General features: G+C 40.4%; 1 protein-coding gene and 1 pseudogene across 4 annotated transcripts in view; one reads left to right on the forward strand and one right to left on the reverse strand.

Moving 5' to 3' along the window:
- TSHR (thyroid stimulating hormone receptor) overlaps positions 1 to 26,213 on the reverse strand; it is a 163,310-nt gene that overhangs the window by 33,356 nt on the left and 103,741 nt on the right. For all 4 annotated transcript variants that reach the window (XM_032344785.1, XM_032344787.1, XM_032344786.1 and 1 more), the window contains 4 exons: positions 9,788 to 9,862; positions 6,970 to 7,044; positions 5,481 to 5,558; positions 2,835 to 2,903 (listed from right to left, as the gene is read on the reverse strand). In XM_032344785.1, the coding sequence (XP_032200676.1) occupies positions 2,835 to 2,903; positions 5,481 to 5,558; positions 6,970 to 7,044; positions 9,788 to 9,862 (297 nt within the window). The remainder of the gene's footprint in view (positions 1 to 2,834; positions 2,904 to 5,480; positions 5,559 to 6,969; positions 7,045 to 9,787; positions 9,863 to 26,213) is intronic.
- LOC116591674 lies at positions 22,086 to 24,404 on the forward strand (annotated as a pseudogene).

Below are 26,213 nucleotides of genomic sequence, written 5' to 3' on the forward strand. Positions count from 1 at the left end.
TTATCCATTCATCTGCTGATGAACATCTGAACTCTTTCCTATTTTGGCTATGGTAGACATCGCTGCTATAAACATTGCGCGCAAGTGCCCCTTTGAAACACTATGTTTGTGTTCTTTAGATAAATACCTAATAGTGCAGTTCCTGGTTTGATTTTTGCTTTATGTTGGCTGCACCTATGGAGATTTTTTAATCCCTGTGCCCTGCCTACAACCAAACCATTAACACCAGAATATCTGGTGGTAAACCTAGACATCAGTGCTTTCAAATCTCTCCAGGTGATTTCAATTTTCAGATAATATTGAGAACTATTCTGTGTAGATCTCAAAGGCTGAATTATATACCCCTTATTGCTGTCCTTAAAAAATGACAACTGAGAGTGATTGAGGGTGAAACCTTCCAACGACAATGTATAGCAGGATAAAGAAGCAAATCATTTAAAGCCTACCTCCTCATGATGGGCTTTAACATCTTTTGCTTGTGAAAAATAAAATTTTCACTAATAAATGACCATATATCTAAGGTCAGTTTCTGGTTCTTTATCTCATCCAGCATTCTGGAAAGGGAGTTTTGGTTCAGAAAAGAGTCAGCTGGACACAGCTGAATTCAGGAGCCTTATTACCAGCTCTGATCTCCGTCGTTGAAGATTGCATATTTTGGATTTGGTTAATTTCTCCCTAATGAACCTTGACCCTTAATATTGCTGCCCTCAAGTTGACACCACTAGGATGCAAGCTCAGGGAAGGCAGGGAGCACACTTCTCCTGTTCGTCTTTGTATCACCGGTGAATAGCACAGTACCTGGCTCATTGTAGTGTTCAAAAAAATGTTGAAAAACGGACAAAGGATTATGTGAGGTTTGTATGATAAAGTTAATATGGAAGTAAGGCCTTTCCTACTGTAAACAAAATTGATGTGTAAGGATTCATGTCATCACTCTATTGAGAATTTTCAGATTTCCCCATAATTGTGCATTTTAAAAAAATGACTAATAACCAGAATGTGACAATTCAGAGAAAGGTACTCTGATCTCTATTTGATAAAGACTATGAGGAAATCCAAAAGCTTGGCAAAGAGTGAGACTCCCCTTCAAACAGAACTCAGAAAGCCATGCCAAGGTATGATTTCAAAACTTATTTGCATTTATTCTTTAAAAATGGAATCATACCAGAACTCACCACTTAACTCCTGAATCAGAATAAGACCATGTCATCTACATGTGTTATGTTTGTTTGCTTTCAAGGCCCCTGCATATGGATGTGCAGGTCATTCAGCTCACCCGGCTTAAGTGTGGTCCAATGGTCAGTAGCATTATCATCATCTGGGAGCCTGTTAGAAATGCAGAATCCTGGGGCCACTTCAGATCTACTTAACCAGATTCTGTACTTTAATAGGATACCAGGTGGCTTATATGTTCAATAAAGTTTGAGAAGCACTGTACAACAGATCTAGAACCATAGGCCCTCAGATTTTGTAATGACCACTTCTGGAATATAAAATAACCATGTGTGGAAAGTTTACAGGGGAAAAAAAAGATGGAATCACAAAAGGGAGTAAGCAATAAGACTGTCAAAAATGAGCATGCAACTTTTTTGAAAAAGCAAAGAGAAACTCTGGAATTGGAAAAAATATAATTGTTAGAGAAAATACTCAGTGATGTGTTACAAGACAAACACAAAAATGTGTTGTGTGTTCTTCTAGCTGACTCTTAACCATGGTGGGTTTTTCTTCTCCTATGTGTGGTTTTTGAAAGTGAGTGCATATTTGATTGATCAAGATCTTTAAAAAAGGTGGGGGCCTGCATTGGTATTTTTCTCTCTGCAGAGGTATGCATTTATTTCTGCCAGGAATCAGAATGTACTACTAGGGTGGTCCTACTCCAGCTCTCATCCAGGTTGCCTGGCTTAACCTAGGAGTCTCAGGTTTGTATCACTTCCATTTCTTCAGACTGCACTAAAGCCTTGTCTCCTGGCATCACTGATGTTGGCACCTGCCCCTAGCAAATCAGCCTTCTGGAAGCACCCACCACTTTGGTTTCAGCTCCTGGTTTGTTAGTTTATTTCTCTCTCTTGGAGCTATGATACAAATGTAATTTTTAAAAAATGGATGTCATAGTTGTTTTGTAGGAAGGTCCTACAAATTAACTAGTCCACCACAGTGTGGGAAACATACTCTACTAAATGTATTTTTTCACTTACTAGATATTAGGTTAAAACACAAATTAGTATGGCTGAACCAGTCCACAAGCTCTTAGACCCAAAGTATGCCCTGTTGTAGATACTGGTGGCCACAAAGATCTGGCAGGAAAATACAACAAAGGCAGAACCTCATGTAAGTGACTATCTTTTTGCCAATATCCTATTCTAGGCTTTATTTATTTGGGGGTGGGTAGGCAAAAGCGAGTGAATCAAATATAGAGTAAATCTTTCTGAAAACATATCAGAAAAAAATAAAAATAAAAACCTTACTTTCTGAACAGCTTCAGACTTAAAGACACGCTTTACTTCATGTACATATACAGTGTACTTCATTAACATTTACACACACACACAACAGACTCCTACAAGGAAATTGAAGGTGATACCATGGTTCTCCATTTTATCAAGGATAAAAGGTTTGTGATTTAGAATGGGAGTCACTGTAAGTATTTGCTAAAGCTGTCTCTTGCCAAGTTCCTTAACATCATTCCCAAATTTTGGTCATACTCATTCTGGGGTTGAGGAATGCTCTGGTAGAACCTATCTCTAACAGAATTCTGACCCATTGGATGTTCCCCCACTGGATGGGGTTGGGATTATGGAGGAAGATAGTGGTGTCCATGGCTACCCTCGACTTACACAGCATCCAGCTTTGTCCCATTGAAAGCATGTCCTTGGATTGAAGTAAATCCATTGTTGTATAATTTCCTACAATCAAAAGAGAGAGGAGAAATCAGTGGCTCATAAGAGGTGATGGTTGGGTTTCATTTCTGCAGTGTCAGAAATGTGCATGAAGGTTCTCAGGTCCCACAAGAAAACTTCACAGTATGTCTTGCTTGGAACATAGAATATTTCCAACTTTGAATCCTCTTTTACCAGACAGCTCCTAGTAACTTCAAACTATTTCTCAGAAGCAATTCATTTTAAGAAGCAAAGATTTGCCACCATTAAGAATTAAAAAAAAATATTCTACTACCTATACTCAAAAAAGAAGAGTTTGGGGTAATACTTAATACTTAACCCAATGTCAATAATGAAGGATAACTTCAGGTTTTTTTTTTTCTTTCTTTCAAATGGTTTATTTATTTATTTGACAGAGAGAGCACAAGGAGGCAGAGTGGCAGACAGAGGGAGAAAGAGGAGCAGGCTTCCTGCTGAGCTGAAAGCCCAACATCGGGCTCAATCCCAGGACCTTGAGATCCCAACCTGAGCCAAAGGCAGATGCTTAATTGACTGAGCCACTCAGGTGCCCCTAACTTCAGTTTCTTTCTTTCTTTTTTTAAAGATTTTATTTATCTATTTGACAGAGATCACAAGTAGGCAGAGAGGCAGGCAGAGAGTGAGAGAGAGAGAGAGAGAGAGAGAGAAGGAAGCAGGCTTCCTGCTGAACAGAGAGCCTAATGTGGGGCTCGATCCCAGGACCCTGAGATCATGACCTGAGCTGAAGGCAGAGGCATTAACCCATGGAGCCACCCAGCCACCCAGCCACCCAGCCCCTGAATTAGAGTTCTTTTATGTAGATGTCAGAATTATACATTTGGGATTTCTATTTTCTGAAACTTTGTTAAGAGTCCTAGACAATGAAAATATTCTGTTAGGATTACGTTTCAGAGATTAAATGAAACTCTTAATAGACAAATAGGCCTTAGAAAGGGAAAATAATGAAGGAAGAAAAAAATAGTGAAAAAGAAGGAAAAAAAAAGAAAGGACTGCAAACTTCGATTGAAACTCTATCCTGCCAGGAATATGCACATAAATTCACCTCTGGACACACACCCTCTCATGCGGTATTTTGAGCATGAGCTTCGAAGAAGCAAGGACTTTTGCAGGAATGTAAAAATGATTACCCAAAAAGATAATGGGCAACCCATGCCGTCCCCACTCTTGATTTCAGGAAGCACAGAGTTCCCTCATTCAGATGTTTATTAAATGCCTACTGTGCCCGTGCTCCTTGGGACAAGGAGCTGCTTTCACTTGAGAAGGCTGCCGGAGGCATGGGGTCCTTAGAAAAAAAGGCCAAACGGTGAAGGTAGAGAAACTGAGAAATGAGTTTAGATGCAATGAGTGGTTCAGTTGTGCAACGGAAACCTTCATAGAGGAGGCAAAAGGCCTGGAGGCTTGGGACTGAGCAGGCTAAGGCTCCAGATTTTTGCTGTGTTGTCAAATGAAATGATGGCCAAGAAGGGTCTCTCGTCTTGTCCAAAGACCTATCACCATGTTTCAAGGAGGATGAAATGCTTCACTGTGGCTAGAGACTCAGAGGCTGAGGCAGTTTCATAGGGCTTAAATGGATAGACTTAGAATGCCTTGGAAGCAGCTTCTTGTAAGAGTTGTGGGGATGCTTGCATCAATTTTACTGGGGAATAATCCAATCAAGTTTGTATCTCACAAAAACTACCTGGACTGTAGTGTGACCAGAGAAAGAGAACTGGATGACAATCCAGGCAAAAAAGCCAGGAGGCCTGAGCTTGGGCAGTGGTACTGAAGCTATAGAGAAGAGATCCTTTGGACAACTCTAGTTCGTGGCTAATTTGATGAGAGAGGGGAGTTCTCTACAAATTTGGAGAATTAACTTATCATTTATACCTCTACTAGATTTCTTTTTTAGAATACTTTATGAATTTCTCTAATAAACCTCTCCTTTTGAACATCTAAAGAGCAGAACCCATCCGAACTCTGAAAAATAATGATGTATAACAACACTGTTTTCTATTCAATAGGGTTTTGTTGGACCTTCTTAACAGTTGTGATAATGAGTTGAGTGTGAGTGCAAAGAGCATGAGAAGCTCTTAGTTGCACCTTTTTCTAACTCAGTGATCTTGGAAAAGTCACCACTCTAACCCCAGGTTCTTCCTGTATATAATGGGGATATTAGAATACAATAATATTACAAGGCCTTCAGGTCAATTCTGGTCTACTACTTGTTTTTGTAAATTAAATTTGATTTGAAAGACAGGCTTACTAATTTACGTATTGTATATGGCTGCCTTTTGCTTATAATGGCAGAGATAAGCCGTTGCCGCAAAGATTATGTGTTCTGTAAGACCCAATGGTCATCTCTAGATCAAGTGTGCTGACCATTTCTATAAGGGAATACTTGTCTTGTTACTTAAACCATTTTGTCATCGATTGGACTAACATACCATAAGGCAATCCTCTTATTTAACTCTGAAACATTTAGGAGATCATAGAGCACGTCCTATAGTATGTTTCTTGGAGTGAAAATATGGCAATGGTCCAAATAACATTTTGGTTGTTGGCAGGATTGGATGTGGCAATACTCACAGTGTCAGGGTTTCATTGCAGAGCCCCTGGAAAGCATTGGCAGGGATGGAAGTCATGTAAGGGTTGTCTGTGATTTCACTGCAAAAGAGGGACAAAAAGACACTTGGTGAAAAAAAAAAAAAAGCTTTCCTCCAGGGACTGGGCTTTTGCTCCACCCTATCCACTCAAATAAATAACCTGAAGCAATTTAGTTTAATCCTGTTTATTTTTAGGTTTCGTTGACTCCTCTTAGCTGCGGGTGGCTCAGAGGTTCAGTGAGGCGTGGAGAGCGGGACGCACACTTACAGCCTTCCAGACGTGCATAAGCAAGTGAGCTTTGGGGGTGGGCTGAAGCCCTGACTAAATCCTCATTTATAAGGGGAGCAGGCGCCTTAGAGACTTCGGTAAATCTGTGACAAATACTTGACCCATAGCAACTAGAGTTTTCTAAGTGTCTAGAACCTCTAAAAAGGGCTGGTACAATGAGATCAGTGGATTTTTTTTTTATGAGTATTACTGAAGTGTCCTATACTTGCAAACTACTGCCCGGCGGATGCTCCTGAAGAACTTTCTGTGCCAGTCTAGCTGCTAGAAGACTGCCTATTTTTGAACTGTGCTCTTCAGCAGCAAAAAAGCGTGGTCATTTTTTTTTTTTTTTCTGGCAAAATCCTGAGAGTTCCGACCACTCCACCTTTTGCTGACTGTGGTGGAGACTCACCCTCTAACGCTACATAAGTCTGTTTACTTCTATACAACGAGGTAAGACATGTGACTGTGTCACAGGTTTTGGAGAAGGGCACATGGCCACCAGTCAGAAGCCACAGGAAGTAGTTTGAACACCACTGGTTTCTGCTCCTTGGGACTCGGCTCAGACAAAATCACTTAGGTTTTCTGTTTCTCCGTTTCTTCATTTATAGAGTGGAAAAAAATTATAGCTTCCATTTACACATTATAAGGAGGTCAAGAGTAGCAAATATACGAATATATGTGTCTGAAAAGCTATTAAAATTATATGGAAGATAAAGTATCATCATTATCGTCAAATTTTCCTTCTATTTGATCACTCTCATCAGCAAACAAGCATGCCATAATTGGTCCCATCAAACAACAAGAAACAACAAAAATAGACCTTTTCTCCTGTCCCAGTGTGCTCCAACTACTGAGATATGTTTCCGCTCCTTTTTAACAGTAAGAGTTCTCAAAAGAGTTTGTAATAGTCACTTTCTCTAAGTCTTTCCTTCTGATTCTTTCTTGAGCCAACTCCAACCGGAGTTCACCCTAGAGCTCCATTGGAACTGCACTCGTCGGAATCACCAAAGTCCCCTAATACTAAACCCAGTGGTTGTTTCTCAGTTTCTGCCTAACTTCATCCGCCAGCACATTTGTCACAGCCGATCACTGCTTCCCCTTGAGACAATTGCTTCACTAGGTTTCAACCAACCCCTATGATTGCACCCTACTTCTTGACAGTGACAAAATACGGGTAAACATTGCATGTGTGCATACTTACAGTATAAAGAATACATCAGTGGAATAAACTTTGGTCAGGTCAGGGAATACTCCAAGTCCAGTGTTGAAAATGCCACTACAGTGCATGAAAAGGAAGAAGAGGGAACAGAAATAAGGTAAGAAAACCAACACATAGGAAGTAGATTAATGTACTCGTTGAAAGCATGGGTTCTGAAGTCAGACTCGAGTCAAATCCTAACTCCTTCATTAAATATCTGAGTGACCTGGCTAAGTTCTAACCCTTGGAGGAGATGTTGCTCCTTCAAGGTATAAGAATCTAATTCAATCCACCAGTGTCAATACATTTTTTTCTGTTTATAAGAATATGAAGACTGTTTCAACCAAGTAGGCTTCTTATAAATAGGAACTCAGGTCTCTTTCCATGTGTGCATGCGTGTGTGTGGTATTTCCCTGTTTTAATTGGAGGGCATTATGGGGGGGCAGTGGAATAGAGGGAAGGTGGGACAGAAAGACAATGTAATACATAATACCCAACTCCAAACCAGGCTTCTTCTTTCAACCTTCTCATTATATTGTGTTCATTGTTTTGCCAAGAATTATTTTCCCCTGGCAGTCACCTGGGCGTAGGATGGCAGCAGTGCCATTTAGAAAGTATGTCCAGAAAAGGGACAAAATCAATCAAAGACAATTGTCTTCACTTTCCAGAGTTTGTGTCATCAGGGCAAAATGTCAAGACTAAAAGATATACATCGACAGCACAAATACATCCACTTTCAGGTTCCTGGTTAATTTAACATTTGTTGTAGCTACCAGAACATAGATAGTGGAATGGAGGGTTTTTTGTTTTGTTTTGGGTTTTTTTTTTGAGAGGAATGGCACAGAGAGGAACGGGGTACAAGTTAGATAGTACCAGTAAAGCTTTAAAGAAAGTCTTCCAGCAGAGAAAACTGGTTCATTGAAATACCTTCTTAGGCAAATTCTGACCTGACTGCTTTTAGAGGGGGAGGCGTAAGATTTGAAGAGAACACAGGAGCCAGAGGTGTCACAAAGAACAAATGGGATATTCCAGATAGCAAAGGAGAGAAGGAATATTCCATAAAGAATATGTGAAGAACAGGAAACAAACAGTGAACAAACTAGTCAATTGCATAATTGCAAGAGAGGTACATGTGGAAGTGTGTGTGGCAGGGGGAGGCCCTGGAGTTAAGTGGGGACCGTATTCCATATAGCGGGGCTGGAAGTGCCAGATTAGGACAGGACCTCTCTTTTCTTCAAAGGCCCAAACAAATGCACCTTTCTGATGTGTCCTCTAATTAACTATACCCCCCCCCATAATGTATGTTACCTCTTATTTATCACTTACCATTATTCTCCAGTAGGAGAGGAACTTTTCAATTTTTTTTTTTTAAAGATTTTATTTATTTATTTATTTGACAGAGATCACAAGTAGGCAGAGAGGCAGGAAGAGAGAGAGGGGGAGGCAGGCTCCCCGCTGAGCAGAGAGCCCGATGCGGGGCTCGATCCCAGGACCCTGGGATCATGACCCGAGCCGAAGTCAGAGGCTTAACCCCCTGAGGCACCCAGGTGCCCCGGAACTTTTCAATTTTATACAGTATCTTCCCAACTAGACTGTAAGCTTCTTGAAGGTAAGAACAGTGTTTTATTACCTTATAAATTCCCTCCCAGAGGCACACACATACTAAGGGATCATCATATCAAAGAACTATTGATTGATTGAAACTTGAAGTCCACACAGGAATGACTGCCTTGTCCCATAAGTTTTTGTTATTCCCCGGATGCCTTTTCAGCCACATTTCCCAACACTATCCTCTTTACTCTCCCTGCCATCTCGCACTCCCACTTCTTCATCCTGAGCTATTTTTAGGGCCCCAAATGAGCCATATGGTTCCACACCTTTGTGTCTTTATCATGCTGGTCCATCCATCTGTATTTTTCTTCTGCCCCTCCCTCTTCTTTTCCTGGATAACTTCTATTCATTCTTAAAGTCTTAATTCATAAAGTATATATGGATGTACACTATTATTTAAAAGCCCTAGATGGAAACAAACTAACATGTTAATAATGGTTATTTCTGAGTCTTAGGATTAAGGTTGATTTTAATTGTTTCCTCTCATAATGCTTTTGTGTTCTAATCTTTCACAATGCCTGTGAATCAGAAAGAAGGGAAGAAGGGACAGTTTCTTCCAGCTGATGCCTAGAGGACCTGAGGCCAGACATACACATCAATTGAGCACATTATTATTGAGCACCTACTCTGTGCCAGCCAGTACAGAGGCAAAAGAGAGTAAAGTGCTGTGGTTCCTGCTCTCAGGGAGTTTATAATTAGCTCACAAGGTGTTGCCAAAACAAAGCAATAGTGTTGTCTCTTCCATTTTTTGTTACCCCAACCTTCAAGAGTTTGGATTTTGCCCTTTGTGGCTTTTTAATTTTCTGTGTGACAGGTCCTTTCATATTGATATTGTTGTGATACCCATTTCTCATAAAATTGACCAATGGACTCTTAGAGTTTTTTTGTTTTGTTTTGTTCTGTTATACTCCATGTAAAGGCTATGTATATATCATGGTATTTTCTCCCTCATGTCTCTTGGATCAAGTCTTTGGTCCCAGCATTATATGCTGACTTTTAAATAGGTTTTTAAAATGTGGATCATTTCACCTGACTCCTTGTCTGATGGGAAAGAGTGGGGAGTAAGTCACAGGGTGTGATTTGTCTCAGGCCATATACTCCTAAAATGACCCTGGCCCACATCATCCTAGGGAGACTTGTGGCAGACAACAACATTATAATTCTCTTTAAGGAAAAAAAAAAGTAGAATGGGGTAGGCATTAATACTTACAGGAACTTCAAGAGGGGGAGCTCTTTTAAGGCATCAGGGTCTATGGAAGTTAAGCTTCTGGTATTCCGAATCTCTCTGTAAGAGTTACAGGAAACACATTCATATAATATATCCATTTATGTTCTTACCAAAGTTAAAAACATTATGAATTAGACTTAACAAATGTTCATGAGAAAAATACACATTTGCGCAATGCCCCAGGGACTGTTTCTTCTGGGAATCAGTCCCATCAGGAGCAAACTCCTCCCAGGGACACACTGGCTGTTCACCCTCCCCATCCCTGACTTAGTTCCAGTCCATTTTCATGTATGGGAGACCTTTCTCTTGATTGTAGTCTCATAGCCTGTCCACCTGCCATCCCCAGCTTTTTATATTTAAATAGAAAAGAAAATCTCCAATGGTGTATTGAGAACAGATATCTTTATTATTACCAATAGCACATATCCTGGCCCTGGAGCGGACACTGTGCAGGCTAAACGATGGGTGATAACAAGGCAGTGAGGGCCATGAGCTGCTTCTGCCAGTTGATGTTTCAGAAGTAGTGGCTATGGTGAGTCTTAGGAGTTCCCTTGAGCTATACCAGTAACTGAAGACTTAAGTACATGCGGTGTGATACCACGTAAGTCTGCAACTTACATACTTAGGATTATCGACAGGTCAATCAAAATGCATAGTTAGCATCAGTGAAGTTCACGACAGGTAGAAAGAGGGTCTCATTGGTAAAACTGAATGTATTCAGCACATGTTGATTGGTTGAAAGAGTTTAAAGGCACTCTCTATGCTTCTGTGAACAGGACAGAAGAACCCAGCAAGACCTGTATCCTCTTCCCTTAGAGATGGTCCCTAAGGCTAAAGGAACCTGCATCTACTCACTCACAGTCACAACTAGAAGGATTAGGAAGCAGCCCTGGACTTTTTTTTTTTTTTTAAAGATTATTTATTTATTTATTTGACAGAGATTGCAAGTAGGCAGAGAGGCAGAGAGAGAGAGGAGGAGGCAGGCTCTGCGCTGAGCAGAGAGCCTGATGCAGGACTCTGGGATCATGACCTAGCTGAAGACAGAGGCTTTAATCCACTGAGCCACTCAGGCGCCCCTAGCCCTGGACTTTTAAAAATGATTTTACTGACAGAGAATTTTCATAAAATTCATGTACTGCTGGTATACAATTAGGTAATTTTTCGTAAACTTATAGAACTGTGCAACCATCATCACAACCCAGTTTTAGAACATTTCTATCAATGACAAAACCCCATTTGCCCATGTGCAGGTAATTCCCACCCTCCCCCATGCCTAGGAACCACGGATCTGCTTTCTACACTTGATCTTAGCCAAAATTTGCCCTCACTGGACATTTCATATAACTGAAATTGCAAACACGTAGTTTTCTTTATGTGGCTTCTTCCACTTAGCACGGTGTCTGTGAAGTTCATACACGTTGTAATACACAGCAGTAGTTAGCTCCTTTTAATTGCTGAATGGCCAGAGGGAACTGAGGTCAAATGTTGACTCTACCACTTCTTTCTGGCTACATAACCTTGGGCAAGTTGACCTCTCTGAGCCATAGTTCCCTCATCTATAAAACAGGGATAATACCACATCTTTCATAGAACTCTTGTGGAAATTAAATAATGTCTATAAAGAGTTTGACATGTAGCCTAGCACACAGTGAGGGCTCTATGAACAATAGTTTTATTACTGTTATTCTCCTGAGTAGAATGAAAGCTGGAACAGACATCAGAGACTTGGGGTTGGAGGTGCTGCAATGTTCATACAGAATTAAAAAAAAAGAAAAAAAAGAAAACAACACTAGGTGTGGTATCTGACTAAGGACGTGGAGTATGAAACAGATCTTGGGAAAGAGAGGATAGTATCAGAGGATAGTATCAGAAACTACTGGGGCCCAGGGCTGGCTCTGTTGGTGAAGCACTGGACTCTGGATTTCAGCTCAGGTCATGATCTCAGGGTTGTGTGAGACGGCCTGTGTCAGGCTCAGACCTCAGACCTGAGCTTAAGATTCTCTCTCTCTCCCTCTGCCTCTGTGCCACTCCCCACCCCTCCACTCAAGCACTTGCTCTCTCAAAAAAAAAAAAAGAAAGAAAGAAACTATCTTGTTTCCACCTCAACTTACTGTCTTGTTAATATAAAGTTACTGGTTTATCATCTCCATTAGTAAAACTTTGCCCAGACAGCTAACTTTATTGTTCTTTACTGAATCCTCTTGAAAGAAACGTCCATGCTTCAACAGAAAGCATCCACAATTTATATGCCAAGACCCTTAGAATCCCTCACCCCAAAATCAAATCCTGCATGGAAAGAATCACTTTAAAGTAGATTTAAAATTTTGTCCTGGTTTGAGACTAAAAACCCTGTATTTCTGGAGCTCTGTCTGTCCTGGGTAAACGGGGCTGGTTGGCTGCCTACTGCACAATCCCATAGCTGTCCCTGCCTTGCCCGTCTCAGATACTTTTAGACGCTATAGAGATCAGGTGCCCTCTCTCTGCATGTTCAGCAGTAAACTTCTTGCCAGAGCTTTCCATGGGAGAAGGGTTTGAACTGCTGTCAGTCAAATATAAACTAGTTAGGAGAGCTTGCGGTCTGGCAAACTGCTGGATGAGAGACTATTGTTGAACAAGATGGGCTTGAGAGAGTGGCCTAAGAGAATGTTCCAGTGAAAGGCAGCCCGCTGAAGGAGCTCTGGAGGTGGCGAATGAGAAATGAAGAACTGCTGTGAGTTCCAGCTGACTAAAGTAGGCCATTACCTACATGGTGGAAAGAGGTAGGAGAGACCAGGAGAGGGGAGATACAAAAGAGGTGGATTTCTTTTTCTTTCTTCCTTTTTTTTTTTTTAAGATTTTATTTATTTATTTGACAGAGATCACAAGTAGGCAGAGAGGCAGGCAGAGAGAGAGGGAAGCAGGCTCAGCGCTCCGATGCGGAGCTTGATCCCAGGACCCTGAGATCATGACCTGAGCTGAAGGCAGAGGCTTATTAACCCACTAAGCCACCCAGGTGCCCCCAAATAGGTGGATTTCTTAGGGCAAATCTAAGACAGGCAAGAGTTACCACAAGAATCATCAAGGAAAGGAAGCCGCTGTCTGAGGTAAGAAGGCAGTCAGTTGCTCACGCTCACAAGTGACTTTAAAAAAACAACAACAAAACTCTGCTGAGGGAGCGGGAAATACTGTATGACCTCACTTTTATATGGCATCTAAAAAAGCCAAACTCAGAGAAAAAGAAAGGAGAGTGGTGGTTACTAGGGGCTGGGGAGGGCTGGGGTCAAAGCGTACATCCATTTATAAGATTAACAAATTCTGGGAGTCTAATGGACAGTCTGGCGATGATGGCTAATAATATAATAAGAATACCACATTACATCCTTGAAAGTTGCTAAGAGAGCTCTTAAACTGTCTTCGCCACAAGAAAGAACTGCAATTAGGTGACAGGATGGAAGTGCTACTGTTATGGCAGTAATGTAAGTAATGTAAGTCTGTCAAATCAACACCTTGGACTCCTTAAATTTAACACAGGGTTACCTGTCAATTACATCTTTAAACCTAGAAAAACAAAATCTCTGCTGAAGTCAGAAGGGGAGGGGGCAGGAGGTGCCACCTTAGCCAAATGGAGACAGAGGTCAGAAGTGAATGCAGCTGGATAACCTTTTCTAAGAAAGCAGAGAGGACAATTAAGTGAGCACTCGCAGAGCTCTGATAAGAGGAAAAGGGTGAACAGGGATCCGAAGTCCAGTAAGTTTCAAGTCTGCATGGGAGGGTGAACTTGACTCGCTACAATTCTGAGTGAAGCAATTATAGCCCAAGAGTGCAGGCGGCTAGCTATGTTGTCAGGACACTGGGGACGCCGAGAGAAAGAAAACATATATATCACGCCAGCATGACAGGTTGACGTAGAGCTGTCCCCCAGAGTGAGGACAAGAGGTGAGGGAGGCAGGGCCCCTGGATCAGCCCCCGGGGGTCCCTGAGTGACTGCGTGGAGGAGCACCGCCCTGGCTCCCTGCCCCTCCACCCGGTTCTGTCCCATGAGCAAGAAGTAACCTTCAGTTCCCTTCAGGCTGTCACAGAGCTTTAATTTTGTCTATTTCTTAGCTCTTAGCCTACCCAAACTAATACAATAAGCATCAATAAAATTCTTAAAATACAGAGCATAGTGTTCCTTGTGGTTGTCTCTGGTAGGTAGGTTTGGAAGCTAAGAATGTGTACTTTTCACTTTTTATTCTATCTTATTTCTTAAAGATTTATTTATTTATTTTAGAGAGAGAGGGATTGCATGCACCTGTGAGGGAGGGGAGGCGCAGAAGGAGAGGGAGAGGGAGACTCCGCCCTGAGCTGAGCCCAGTGGGCACCTACTCACCCTGCCAGGGCTCAAACCCAGGACCCTGAGATCAATACTGAGGCCAAAACCAGGAATCAGATGCCCAACCAACTGAGCCACCCAGGCGCCGCTATTTTATCTTGTTCGAAGTTAAAAAAAAAAAAAAAGAAAAGAAATAAAAGGCATATAAAAAGTCCTGAATTTCAAAAAACATAAAGGAATATATATTCTATATAAAAATTTTAAAAAACATACAAAGTGTCAGATACTCTGAGTGTGGATGGGAAGGGCAAAGGGGAAGAGAATCTTAAGCAGACTCCACACTGAGCCCAGAGCCCAGTGGGGGTGAGGGTGGGGCGACTTGATCTCAGGACCCTGACATCACAACCTGAGTTCAAACCACGAGTCCGATGCTTTGCCCACTGGGCCACGCAGGTGCCCCTATTTGTTCATTCTTAACAAGAGCAAATAACAGAGAAATTGGCTTGTTCAGAGCAGCTGTCATTGTGGCAGGCACTTAGCACCCCAGCCTACACCCACACCGTCTGGGAAACCAGCAAAGTGGTAGAAGAGGGTCCCCAGGTTGGGCAGAGAGAGGCAAGCGGAGGAGAAATGAAGGCTTAAATCCTTCTACTATTAAGGAACTTTCCAACTTCTTTTTTCCTTCCATTGTCCTGTGCCCCCTTTTCCCTCTTGACTGGCATTAGGTCATAGCATTTGACTCTGCTCCTTAGTCTTAGAGATATTCGCCCACACCCTCAGTGCCCCCAGTTCATGAGGAGAAAGAGGCCAAGCTGGGAAGCAAGCAGGGCAAGAATGAAACTGACATGGCTTTTCACCTGCAAAGTAAGATGGGACCAACGGAGATGGGAAGGTTCCAGGCTTGCATGGGCAAGGACCTTGAATTGGAATAAGAGACCTGAAGAGAAGGTCTCTAGCTGGCATAGCTGGAATTTTAAGAAATACAAATGCAATTAATGTGTAAAACTACTTTGTGTAAAACAAGAAACTGAATGAGAATGAGAACCAAAAACCTAGGTATTGACCGGCTCCCTGGCTTCTTTTCAACTTACTTGCATTTGATCTTCAATTTTTTTCTAGTCTGCTTTTAAGTACCATTAGTTCAAAAAAAAGAAGGCAGGCCATTCTGTCTTTGACTAGGTTGCTCACTCTAGTGGGAAGAGGGGGAGATATTGGTTAAAACTAAAGGAATAATTATTGGACATTTATGATGTGCAACTTAACTGTGCGCTCTGGGAGTTAGAGAGAAGTAGTAACTAATTACTTAACTACTTTAAAAAGAAGGTGTGTATGTATTAGCAAAGCCATTAATTTTCATACCTTAAATGCTGCATAGTACTGAGGTGAAAACTGGGACTAAGAATTAGGTAAATTAATTTTAAAGTAACATTTTCTGATAGGTTTCCTATCACACAGTAAGTCACCCAGGTAGTATGAATTTACACCAAGTATTCATTTTAAAATTGATGTATTTTGAAAGAACTCTTAATTTTTAAAAAGTTTATTCCACCTAACTATGAAGATAATATATTGTGAAAAGTTTTAAACACATTCACATCAAAAAGATGTGAAACCTCTTATTCCATGATATAAAGAAAATCGGGTTTTTTTCCTGTCTTTAAGTATGTTTTGTGTTTTTAAAACCACACTACATCAAAAGTATTCCCTCTGGGATTAAATAGTCTGTGGCAACAGATTTCTAATGGTTGCTCAGTATTTCATATTAGACCCTTCTAGCTGAGCATTTGAGTAGCTTCCAAATTTTTGCTATTATAAATTAACTATGAGACAAATGGCTTTTATGTAAACTCACTCCTCTGTTTATTTTCTTGGGGAAAATTTACTGAAGTGGAATTACTAGATCAAAGAGTATAAAATCTGTCAAAGCGCTTGGTATATACTAGGTTCTTAGCTTCTAAAGTCCTGATTTTCAGACTGGCAGTAATTTTTCAGCAGTAGTCTATAAATTCACAGAAAAAGTTATTTCTAAATTATCAAGACTTTTCAATGAGAGAAATCTTAATTATTCTACTTTGGCTATTACCAATGAAGTATTTCAAAGCTAAGGTTCCACAATTAAGGGAAAAATATAACTGAAAGGTGATAAGCATGATGTTGATGCATCTTTTAATTTATTGATGAATTAAAAAAATAATAGATGTCAATTCAAAGAGAGTTTATATGTTCAGATTTTTAAAACAGGTTGAAGAAAATGTGAGTTTACCAGTAGATTTTCCACTGGAAATAGGACATTATAAAAATGATTCTCCAAATTTCTTGGAAGAGGCAGTCAGCTGATTGCATGATTATCTAATGATCGGGACTAAAACCGGTACTCTTGAAACCTCCAATAAATTCACTTGACTCGGTTTAATGAAGCAGCGAATATTAGATCTTATCACACTATCTGCCGTAAACCACACTTTTTATCTACCCAATTATAGAATTTTTATTTACTCGTGATTTTCAAAAAATCCACATTAAAGTAAAAACATCCTTTGAGGGTAGCATTTTCTTTATTTCCGTTTTTAATTGAAGAGATATTATGAATTGCATTAGTTTTAGAGGGACTCTTTTCTTTCAAATTCTGACTCTGAAAATTCTTAGCTGAGGAAATTTGGGCAAGAGCCCTGTGAGGTGTGTATTACCGTCTTCATTTTACATAGTGGACCTGAGGCTTAGTGAGATTAAGTGGCATAGGGTATGTGAAGCTCTTTTAGTAGAATGCTTGCCCATAAAAGGTATTCAGTAATTGGTGGCTGCTTTTAGTAGGAGTAACAATGGCAACAATCAATGTTCTATTGGCTTCTTTATAGAAAACATGAAATAGAAGATGGAAGTGATCTGTGTTTCATCATTTTACAGGTGTAAGCTTTATCAAATTTATATTTGGAGGGCACCTGGATGGCACAGTTAGTTGAATGTCAGACTCGTGGTTTCAGCTCAGGTTGTGATCTCAGGGTTGTGGGATCGAGTCCTACATTGGGCTTTGTGCTCAGTGTGGAGACTGCTTGAGATTCTCTCTCCCTTTTCCTCACTCTCAAATGAATAAATGAATCTTTGAAAAAAAAAAGTTATTTTGGGGGGTTAGACTGTATTCCAGCTGAAGTTTAAAACCCAGGAGAACTGTTTTGTTTTCATTTAGGACTCTCAGTAAGTTATAAAGAAACCTGCCATTCTTGTAATTTTCTCTTATAAATCCTCAATGTCTTTTACCCATTGCTGATATGTAATTGCTACCTCTTTTGGATGTCTGTTGTTGTATAACAAATCACCCCAAACTAAGTGGCTAAAATAACGACTATTTTATTATAGAGGTCATGATTATGTGGATTAGGATTTCAGGCAGTGCTAAACTGTACTTCTCTTCTGCTTCACGTGGCCTTCACTGGGATCACTGGTTGTTTTTTTAGCAGTGTCTGGATCAATAGAGAGGGTCTAAGATAGCTTTGCTTTCTATGCCTGGCCCCTTGAAGGTGACTGTTAGGAAACTAGGCTTAGGGGCGCCTGGGTGGTGCAGCTGGTTAAGTGACTAATTCTTGGTTTAGGCTCAGGTCTGATCTTGGGGTCATGAGATCGAGCCCAGCATGGGTCTCTATGCTCAGTGCAGAGTCTGCTTAAGTTTCTCTCTCCCTCTCTCTTTGCCCCTACCCCCTGCTCTCTGTCTCAAATAAATAAATAAATCTTAAAAAAACAAAAAACAAACAAACAAAAAAACCTCAACTAGGCCCTCTCCATCTCCATGTGATAATTCCCATAAATTATGATGGCTTGTGCAAGGGTCTTGGCAGTGGAGAGGAAGAGGGTACATTTTTTGCATATTAGGACAGTAGAATCAACATGACATGGTGAAGGATTAGAAAGAGGTGATAAGCAGGGTGCCTGGGTGGCTCAGTGTGTTAAGCCTCTGCCTTCGGCTCAGGTCATGATCCCAGAATCCTGGGATCAAGCCCTGCATCAGGCTCTCTGCTCGGCAGGGAGCCTGCTTCCTCCTCTTTCTCTGCCTGCCTCTCTGCCTATGTGTGATCTCTTGTATGTCAAATAAATGAAAAAAAAAAATCTTAAGAGAAATAGTAGGAAAAAAAAAAAAAGAAAGAGGTGAGAAGGAAAGAAGACACAGGGATACCCCTCAGGTATCTGGAATTTGCAGTAAGATAAATGGATGTGCCATGTACTGGCTCAGCAAATAATGGAGGAGTGGTAGATCAGAGGGAGAGGCTGATTTCAGTTTGGGGCATTTAAGTAGTGAGATACATGTGAGACATCTCAGAAGAGACATCAAGGAGACCAGCAGGTAAATGGCTCAATGCTAAAAAGAGGGACCTAGACTATGTGTGTAAACTTGAGAAGAATCGGTTAAGGTCACATGGAGAGAATCATAGAGGAAGAAGAGAAGAAGACACAGCCTGGGTCATATGGAACCCCAATGTTTAAAAGTGAGGAATGAGAAAGACCAGCCAAGGAGTGTGGAATCACAGAGGCCAAGGGAGAGGGTCTAGGTAAGTTTAGAATGATCCACTATTTTGAATCCTGTGGATAGCTGTAAGATGCAATGACCAGTTTTAGCACTGTGTTAAACATAACTATTTATTGACAGAATAGATAGCTATTTATCTTTGGAATGCCAGCCCTAGGTCACCAACAATTTTAGCTCATATTTTTTACCATTGTAATTCCTATCGGCACAATCTAAGCAAGAACTGGGCGCCCAACTCACAGGAAAAATATAGTGTGTTAGCAGGAGAAGGTTGAAAAAGCAGTGAAGGGATGGGTAGAAGTGGGAATGATGAGCCACGAGTCCTTCCATAGCCCTAATTCAGCCAATTGACCAAATCACACCACCAAAAAAGGCACAGGGAGAGAGGGAGGGCTGCTGAGGAAGGACATCCATGCAACCGAATGACATTATGCTCTTTAACTGCTAATGTTCTCCCTGAGCGTTTTCAGTAAGTGCTAGCAATATGCAATGACCTTGGCCATCAGCACACCTTAGTTCAGTACCTCTGCTTGCAGCAGAACCAACCTGGTGAGGGACTGACTGCTTCACAAATAAGACAGCTTTAGTTCTCTGCGGGGAGTGCTAGAGAAGTTGGGCTCACAGGAGATGAATTAGATGAGACAGATCATTCTATACTGACATTTGGTTTCATGCTTTCTATCTCAATTCTTTGAGGGAAGGAGGCGGATTTTTCAGCTTTCTTTCTGTCATGCGAATAGCATGATGCTTTGTTTATAGTCATTGCTTAATAAATGATTACAAAATAAAGGTATTAAGCATTTGTGTGGCAGGAGTCCAAAAGTCTTTACTTACCCTTTGTGCCAACTGAAACCATTTGCAGATAATAATGTAGGATATCTATTAGGCAAATCTGCAGAATGCAAGATGTATTATTCTCTTATTTTCTAAGATATTAGACTGACTACCTCATACATCAGAGAAATAGCCTTTTAAAAATCCACTTGCCGAATTATCCTCTTTTTAATTTTTGTATTTAGTAGTTTCTTTGCTCTATAAGATTAACTCTTTTGCTCATAGGGAGAAAATTGATATTCCTAAGAGAAATGTTAATGCCTACAATCTTAATGAGGAAAAGGCCATAATTATAACAAAGCAGTTGCTTTTAAGAGCTGTAGGGTGTATATAAAGCTTCATTACAAATTGGTTTCTTTGATTTTTTTTTTTTTAGCAAGGGGCAGAAAATCAAATGAATAAATGAAGACTATATTTGGATTCTGAAGATTTTGTTTTGAATTTAAACTGTTGTCCTTACTGACCTAGATTCTCAGTTCTCTTGAATATTACACTTTCTTTAGTTTCAATTTACTGTTCCTTTGTAAATTTCTGTGAAAGATATGTAAATAATTTATTTCTAGCCTTTATTTCCAACCCATTCTTTTTAAAGCTATACATTTTCTTCTGAGTGTAACTTTAACTGCATGTTATAGGTTTTGATTGTCATATTTTTATTGTCATTTAGCTGAAATTATTTTCTAGTGCCTATTGTGATTTCTTCTTTGATTCATGCTTATTTACAAGTGCATTGTTTACTGATCAGAGAACTTGATTTGAATTTTTTGCAAGCTACTGAGACTTGCTTTCATGGCCCTACATATGGTCAATTTTGATAAACTTTCTGTGTGTCCTTGAAGAGAATACGTACTCTGCAGTTGCCGGATACAATATTTTATACAAGTCAATGAGGTTGAGTTTGCAAATTATGTTGTTCAAGCCTTATTAATTTCTTATTAGTATTTTTATTTTTCTTGTATGGATGTTCTATCTGATAAAGCTCTATTGAAACAAATCCCCACTATGATGGTGGGTATCTATTTTATTTTTTCAGTTCTGTCAGTTTCTGCTTTACATGGTTTGAATCTCTGCTCCTACAGATATTCAAATTTAGAATCATTATATCTCTCTGTAGTAATCCTTTTTATCATAATAAAATTTCCATTTTTATATATAGTGATACTTCAGGGTTAATGTACAGTGGGGAATTTATATCTATTTTCTCTTGGTTATTGTTTGCATGTTAATATTTTTATCCTAATACTTTTAGTCTTTCTATATCGTTGTGTTTAATGTATGTCCCTTGTAAGAAACATACAGTTGAATTTTTTTTTATTAACCTACCTGACAATCTTTGTATTGTAATTGGAATATTAAGTCCTTTTACATTTAATGCAATTTATATAAATACTGATTATTTGAAGTGTGTAAACCTGGCGATTCACAGACCTGTACCCCTGGGGATAAAAATATATGTTTATAAAAAATTAAAAAATTAAAAAAAAAAGGGGGGAGAGGGGGGACAAATGTTCTCACAAAATAAGAAAGTGCTTAGAAAGAAATATCCCTAAAAAGAAAAAAAAAATATATATATATAAAAATACTGATTATTTGGTATTAAATTTAGTATTTGTTTTAGAAGTTCTTTATTCTAATTTCTTGCCCTTTTTGTATTATTTAATTTTTTTTTTCGATTTTATTTACTTGAGAGAGAGAGAGAAAGAGAGAGAGAGAACAAGCAGGGGGAGCAACAGTGAGAAAGCAGACTCCCCACTGAGTGTGGAACCCTGTGTGGGACTCCAGGCAGGGCTCAATCCCAGGGCCCTGAGATCATGACTTGAACCCAAGTCAGATGCTTAACCAAATGAGCCACCTGGATGTCTCTTGTATTAATTTATTTTTGTGATGATAATCCTCACTACTGTTAGCTTGTTAGTTATATGTTCTTTTACAATTATTTTAGTTGTTGCCCTATGGATTAAAACATATAATCATTATGGTGTTGCTGCTCTGAGGAACACAGGTGGCAGTGGCTAAGAAAGAAGGAAGATGGGGCAGCAAGCCAGAATGGGGGACAATGTTGGAGGTTTGGATTGATGAAACCCTCATGAGGAACACCCTCTAAACTCCCATGATAAGTGTGGATTCTTATAGGGAAAGCCCATGTTGTTGACATCTTGCAGGCTTTGGTTCTGGATCTTGAGAAGGAAGCTGTGGAATTAGTGATAGTGATGCTTTTTAGGATTTGGGGATACTCCCTACCCAAAAATTTGCTGGAAAATTGACTTGTATTAGGAATGAGAAAAAGGCCTAACAGGTTGGAATTCAGGGAAGACACAGAGGTTCCTACTGAGAGCAACCAACTAATGATTGCATTTTAAAGAGATTTCTGTGATTGAGTTGTCTTTTGGAAGACTAAACCCATTTCAAGAGGATTTAGAGCTGGTCCTCACCTTGAGGAAGCAGTGGTTTGTTTACGAGAAGCCACTTCTGATTTAAGGATCTACCCAGTCTGCCTAATCAAGGAGAAGACTGCTATTTTTTTTTTTTTTCTGTTCTACATGTACCAAAGGTGACAGCTGTCCCTCCCATCACTGCAAATTTGCACTAGGAAATGAAACTGCACATCATGGCAAGAAGGGAGATGTTTTCAATAGGTGTGCAGTGTTCAGCAAATGGAGATTGACAAAAAAATGTGAGATTCCTTGTTACTGGGAAAATCAGCCAAAGGGATGTCAGAAACTAACTGCACTTTCCATCCACAAAGGAGGGCATTATATTGATGGCCTTTTCCTGCCTCCAAGCAAAACTGTTGACCACTGTGTCTGAGTCACCAGAGGGAAAGTGAAGGCTAACCAGCTCACAGTTCAACAGAACAAATTGTCTGTCCAGTCTAATTCTTCCCTTCAGCTGCAAAGTATTAGGAGAATAGAAAGTTCGAAAATGTTCCTAGCCCCACCCATCTACCACTTATAATCAATGCTGCAGGTGATGATGGAGATGTTGATGGTCAGTTGTCTGAAAAAGGTGATGAAACCAAGACATCCATCCTGTAACTGCCTCCCAAAATTCATAATGGATTATGGACAGCCTCTGCCCAGAAACCCGGGGTCAATTTGAAGCAAGGGGAATGTTTGAATTTTGGAATAAAAACTCTTGAATTAAATCAAAGAAAATGAAGGAAAAAATACAAGAAGCAAGGTGAAATTTCTTCTGGAGTTTCCAGTCTTTTACACCAACCTCAGCCCATTCCAGGTCCTGAAAAAGAGAATGTCTGGACTGTAGTGAGGACAGTAACTTTTTCCAGCAAACAAAGGGACTGGTTTGACTGAGTCTCACCAAGAGGCTGGTAAAACAAAAATTTTCAGTAGGTGGTGATGGCAATCCTTCATTAAAGCACAGCCTTGCACAGAGGTTAAGGAAAACAGTGGAAGCTACTACTAACTCTGGCAAACCACCAAAGAAAGTTCATGTTTCCAAGTCTCAAGGAGCGTTTAGGCAAGTCAGCTGGTTTAAACATGGAGGGGAGTCAGCAGAGAGTGTCACTAAAGTTGGTGAGATCCATGTGAAGACATGAGAAGAAATTCTTTAAAAAAGCTAATTAGAAACATGTAAAATTGCAAGTTAAACTCAAGACAAAAGGAATTCCAAAAGTTGATGATTCTACTTTAGGAACAAGAAGCATCTCCACTCTCTGATTTGAAACTTTCTCTGAGATCCTGGCTGAAATGAAACATCAGCAGCAGGAAGCAGAGAGACAAAAAAGCAAAAAGGATGTGACTAAAGACTGATAGTGAAATTAAAAACAAACAAACAAACAAAAAGGAACCAAACAGTGGTTTCGCCACCTATAGTTACCAGCAAAGAATAATCAGAGGAGCCTGCAGGTAGAACAAAGTCTATGCAGGTGGTGCACATCAAGATGCTGGAGAAAATTAAATAGGGGAAGGCACTGCAGGTACAACAGAGCTCTGAGAGCAGGACTAGCTCCCAGCCTCAGCTTGAGGCCACCGGCATAAGGTAGCTTCTCTGAATCAAAAAACAAACAACAAACAAACAAAAACAGGTATAAAAGAAGACAAACTTTAAGAAGGAAGTGAAGATGCTTCTCAGAACAGTGTTTCTAGAACAGAGGCTGAAGAGACCTCAGTAGAGACCACAGGAGTTGGCATCACTGAAACTCAAGTCAAGAGAAATGAGACCATGAGATGGAAGCACATGCCAAAATAGCTGGAGAGGGGAACCTCACAGAAGGAAAAATCAGTGTTGACACACTTTTGGGGAGATGGAGACTCTTGGAATACTCAGACAACAGAAAAGCCAGTGCTCACTCCTGTGCCGGGCCTCACACAGCACCTGGCAAAGTGGCTTCCCACAAAGCCATCCCAAAAGACAGAGGTAGAAACCTCAGGCACTGGGAACGCATTACTGTATGTGAGATGTGCAGCACAGACCTTGGAAAAAAGGGGTAAAGCTAAACCCAAAGTCAATGTGAAGCCATCTGTGGTTAAAGTTGTCTCACCCCCTAAACAGCCCCCAAACACAAGGCAGTGGAGGTCCACCCTGCTGTGACTGCAGCTGTGAAGCCGCTCAGCTCTAGGCATCCTACAGGAAAGTCCCACCAAAAAAGCAGCTGTAGTGTTTATCCCACTCCTTTCTGAGGACAAGTCAGTCACTATGCCTGACATGGAAAAACCTAGAGTGATTGTATTGCCTCCAGCCCAGTCCCCTTCAGATTCCTCCCTTCTGGAAGTGTCTGGCCCTTCATCCCAGATGGCCATGAAAACCCTCTGACTCACCTTCACCTCAACAGGAAAGTCTCCCCTTTCTATGTAGGATAATTTTGAGAAACTAATGGGAAATTTCAGGAGGGAAATTGGAAGCTGAGATCGAGTTGGATCCTGGAAAAGATGAAGATGAACTTCTGCTTGACCTATCAGAAATGATTGATAGCTGAAGGTGGTAGAACCTTTAAAAAATTGGGGTGCCTGGGTGGCTCAGTGGGTTAAACCTCTTCCTTTGGCTCAGGTCATGGTCTCAAGGTTCTGGGATAGAGTCCCACATCGGGCTCTCTGCTCAGCAAGGCACCTGCTTCCCCCGTGCTCTCTCTCTCTGCCTACCTCTCTGCCTACTTGTGATCTCTGTCTGTCAAATAAATAAATAAATAAAATCCTTAGAAAATTAAAAAAAAAAAAACCAAAAACCAAAACAAAACAAAACAAAAACCTGGACTTCGTTTCATCTATTACAACATTTATCCAAGATGATCATTTCTTCAGTCTGGAATTTGTCCCAAGTCAGAAGTTTACCTCTGAATTGCCTTTATGTGTCCTGAATTCCTTGGGGTCAGATTTTTAAAGTCCCTTGATAAACAGTTTGTCCATTTGATGCCATGGTTTAACATCTATGAGAAAAATGTTCTTATACCTCTCCACAGAAAAACTGAGAGAGAGATCCAAGTTGAAGGCTGCAAGAAAACTTTGTGACTCCTTGAGGTATTTTGCCAGTTTGGGCTTTTCCCCCTGCTTTGCTACAATATTTCTTTTATGTATGTCTGTTGCCGCTAAGGAGCAAATTTCACACTATCACTAAATGAAAGATCCACTCCATCTGTATTAAGTTGTATGTCTTTTAAAGGTATTTCAAGATTCAACTAAGCTTTAGAGAATGTTGAGCAGCTCAGGAAGCTTGTAATCTGGACACAACTTTTTCAACCTGATTTCCATGCTTCTGCTGCTCTGTAAGCCTCTGAAGAGCAATAGCTAATTTACTATTATTGTAATTTTTTAAGGCTTTAAATTGCCCTCAGGGGTCTTCTGAAATGAATTTTCTATTTCTGGGATTCCCTGGATTCTTAATAAGAGATGGTGACATAATGATTAGAGGAATTTTTTTTAGTACTTGGCTCCCACTGGCACTGAATTATTACAGGAATAAAAATTGGTTAGCTTTTTATTTCTAACTCTCCCAGCAAACTCCTCTTGCTTAGTATTTATTTGATGCCCTTTAACAGCCAGTGGCGGGGGGAAATGATCTCTTCAAGCTGCCAATATTCATCTCTGGACTGTAGCAATACACTGAATTGTACTGTAGCAGGGGTGATTGAGATGCTCTGGGGGTGTATTATATACTTTCCAGTTTTCTTCATTTCTGAGTTGAATTTTCTTTTCTTGATGTCAGTCTCCTTCATATCAGCTCAAGTAAACCTTGTGAAGGACTTGTGAAGGAAAAAGAATGATGGGGATAAGACTATTGAAAGGAGACATATAGTACATAATCAGAAGGAAAGAAGGACTTTCCCATCTGGATGTTTTGCTGTCAGCTGGCCAATTTTGTTTCTCATAGGGAAATCTGATCCACCTGTCATGTTAGCTCCCAAGGAACTGCTGTTATAAGTGGCTCATCAAGAAATGAACTTCAGGGGTGCCTGGGTGGCTCAGTGGGTTAAAGCCTCTGCCTTCAGCTCAGGTCATGATCCCGGGATCCTGGGATCGAGCCCCGCATCGGGCTCTCTGCTCAGCGGGGAGCCTGCTTCCCCGTCTCTCTCTGCCTGCCTCTCTGCCTGCTTGTGATCTCTGTCAAATAAATAAAATCTTTAAAAAAAAAAAGAATTGAACTTCATGTAGCCTTTTTGGGAATATAGAAAAGGAAGAAAGCCACAAGACTGCCCATTCAGTCTTGGAAAAATATGGATTATTCTGCACAAGCAAAAATAACTTGAAACTTGTGTATAGACACCTTTTTACCAATCCATCTTCAGCTGACTGAAAGTTGTATAATAGCCCTTC

Source organism: Mustela erminea, chromosome 5, assembly GCF_009829155.1.
Source record: "Mustela erminea isolate mMusErm1 chromosome 5, mMusErm1.Pri, whole genome shotgun sequence".
Classification (NCBI taxonomy): domain Eukaryota; kingdom Metazoa; phylum Chordata; class Mammalia; order Carnivora; family Mustelidae; genus Mustela; species Mustela erminea.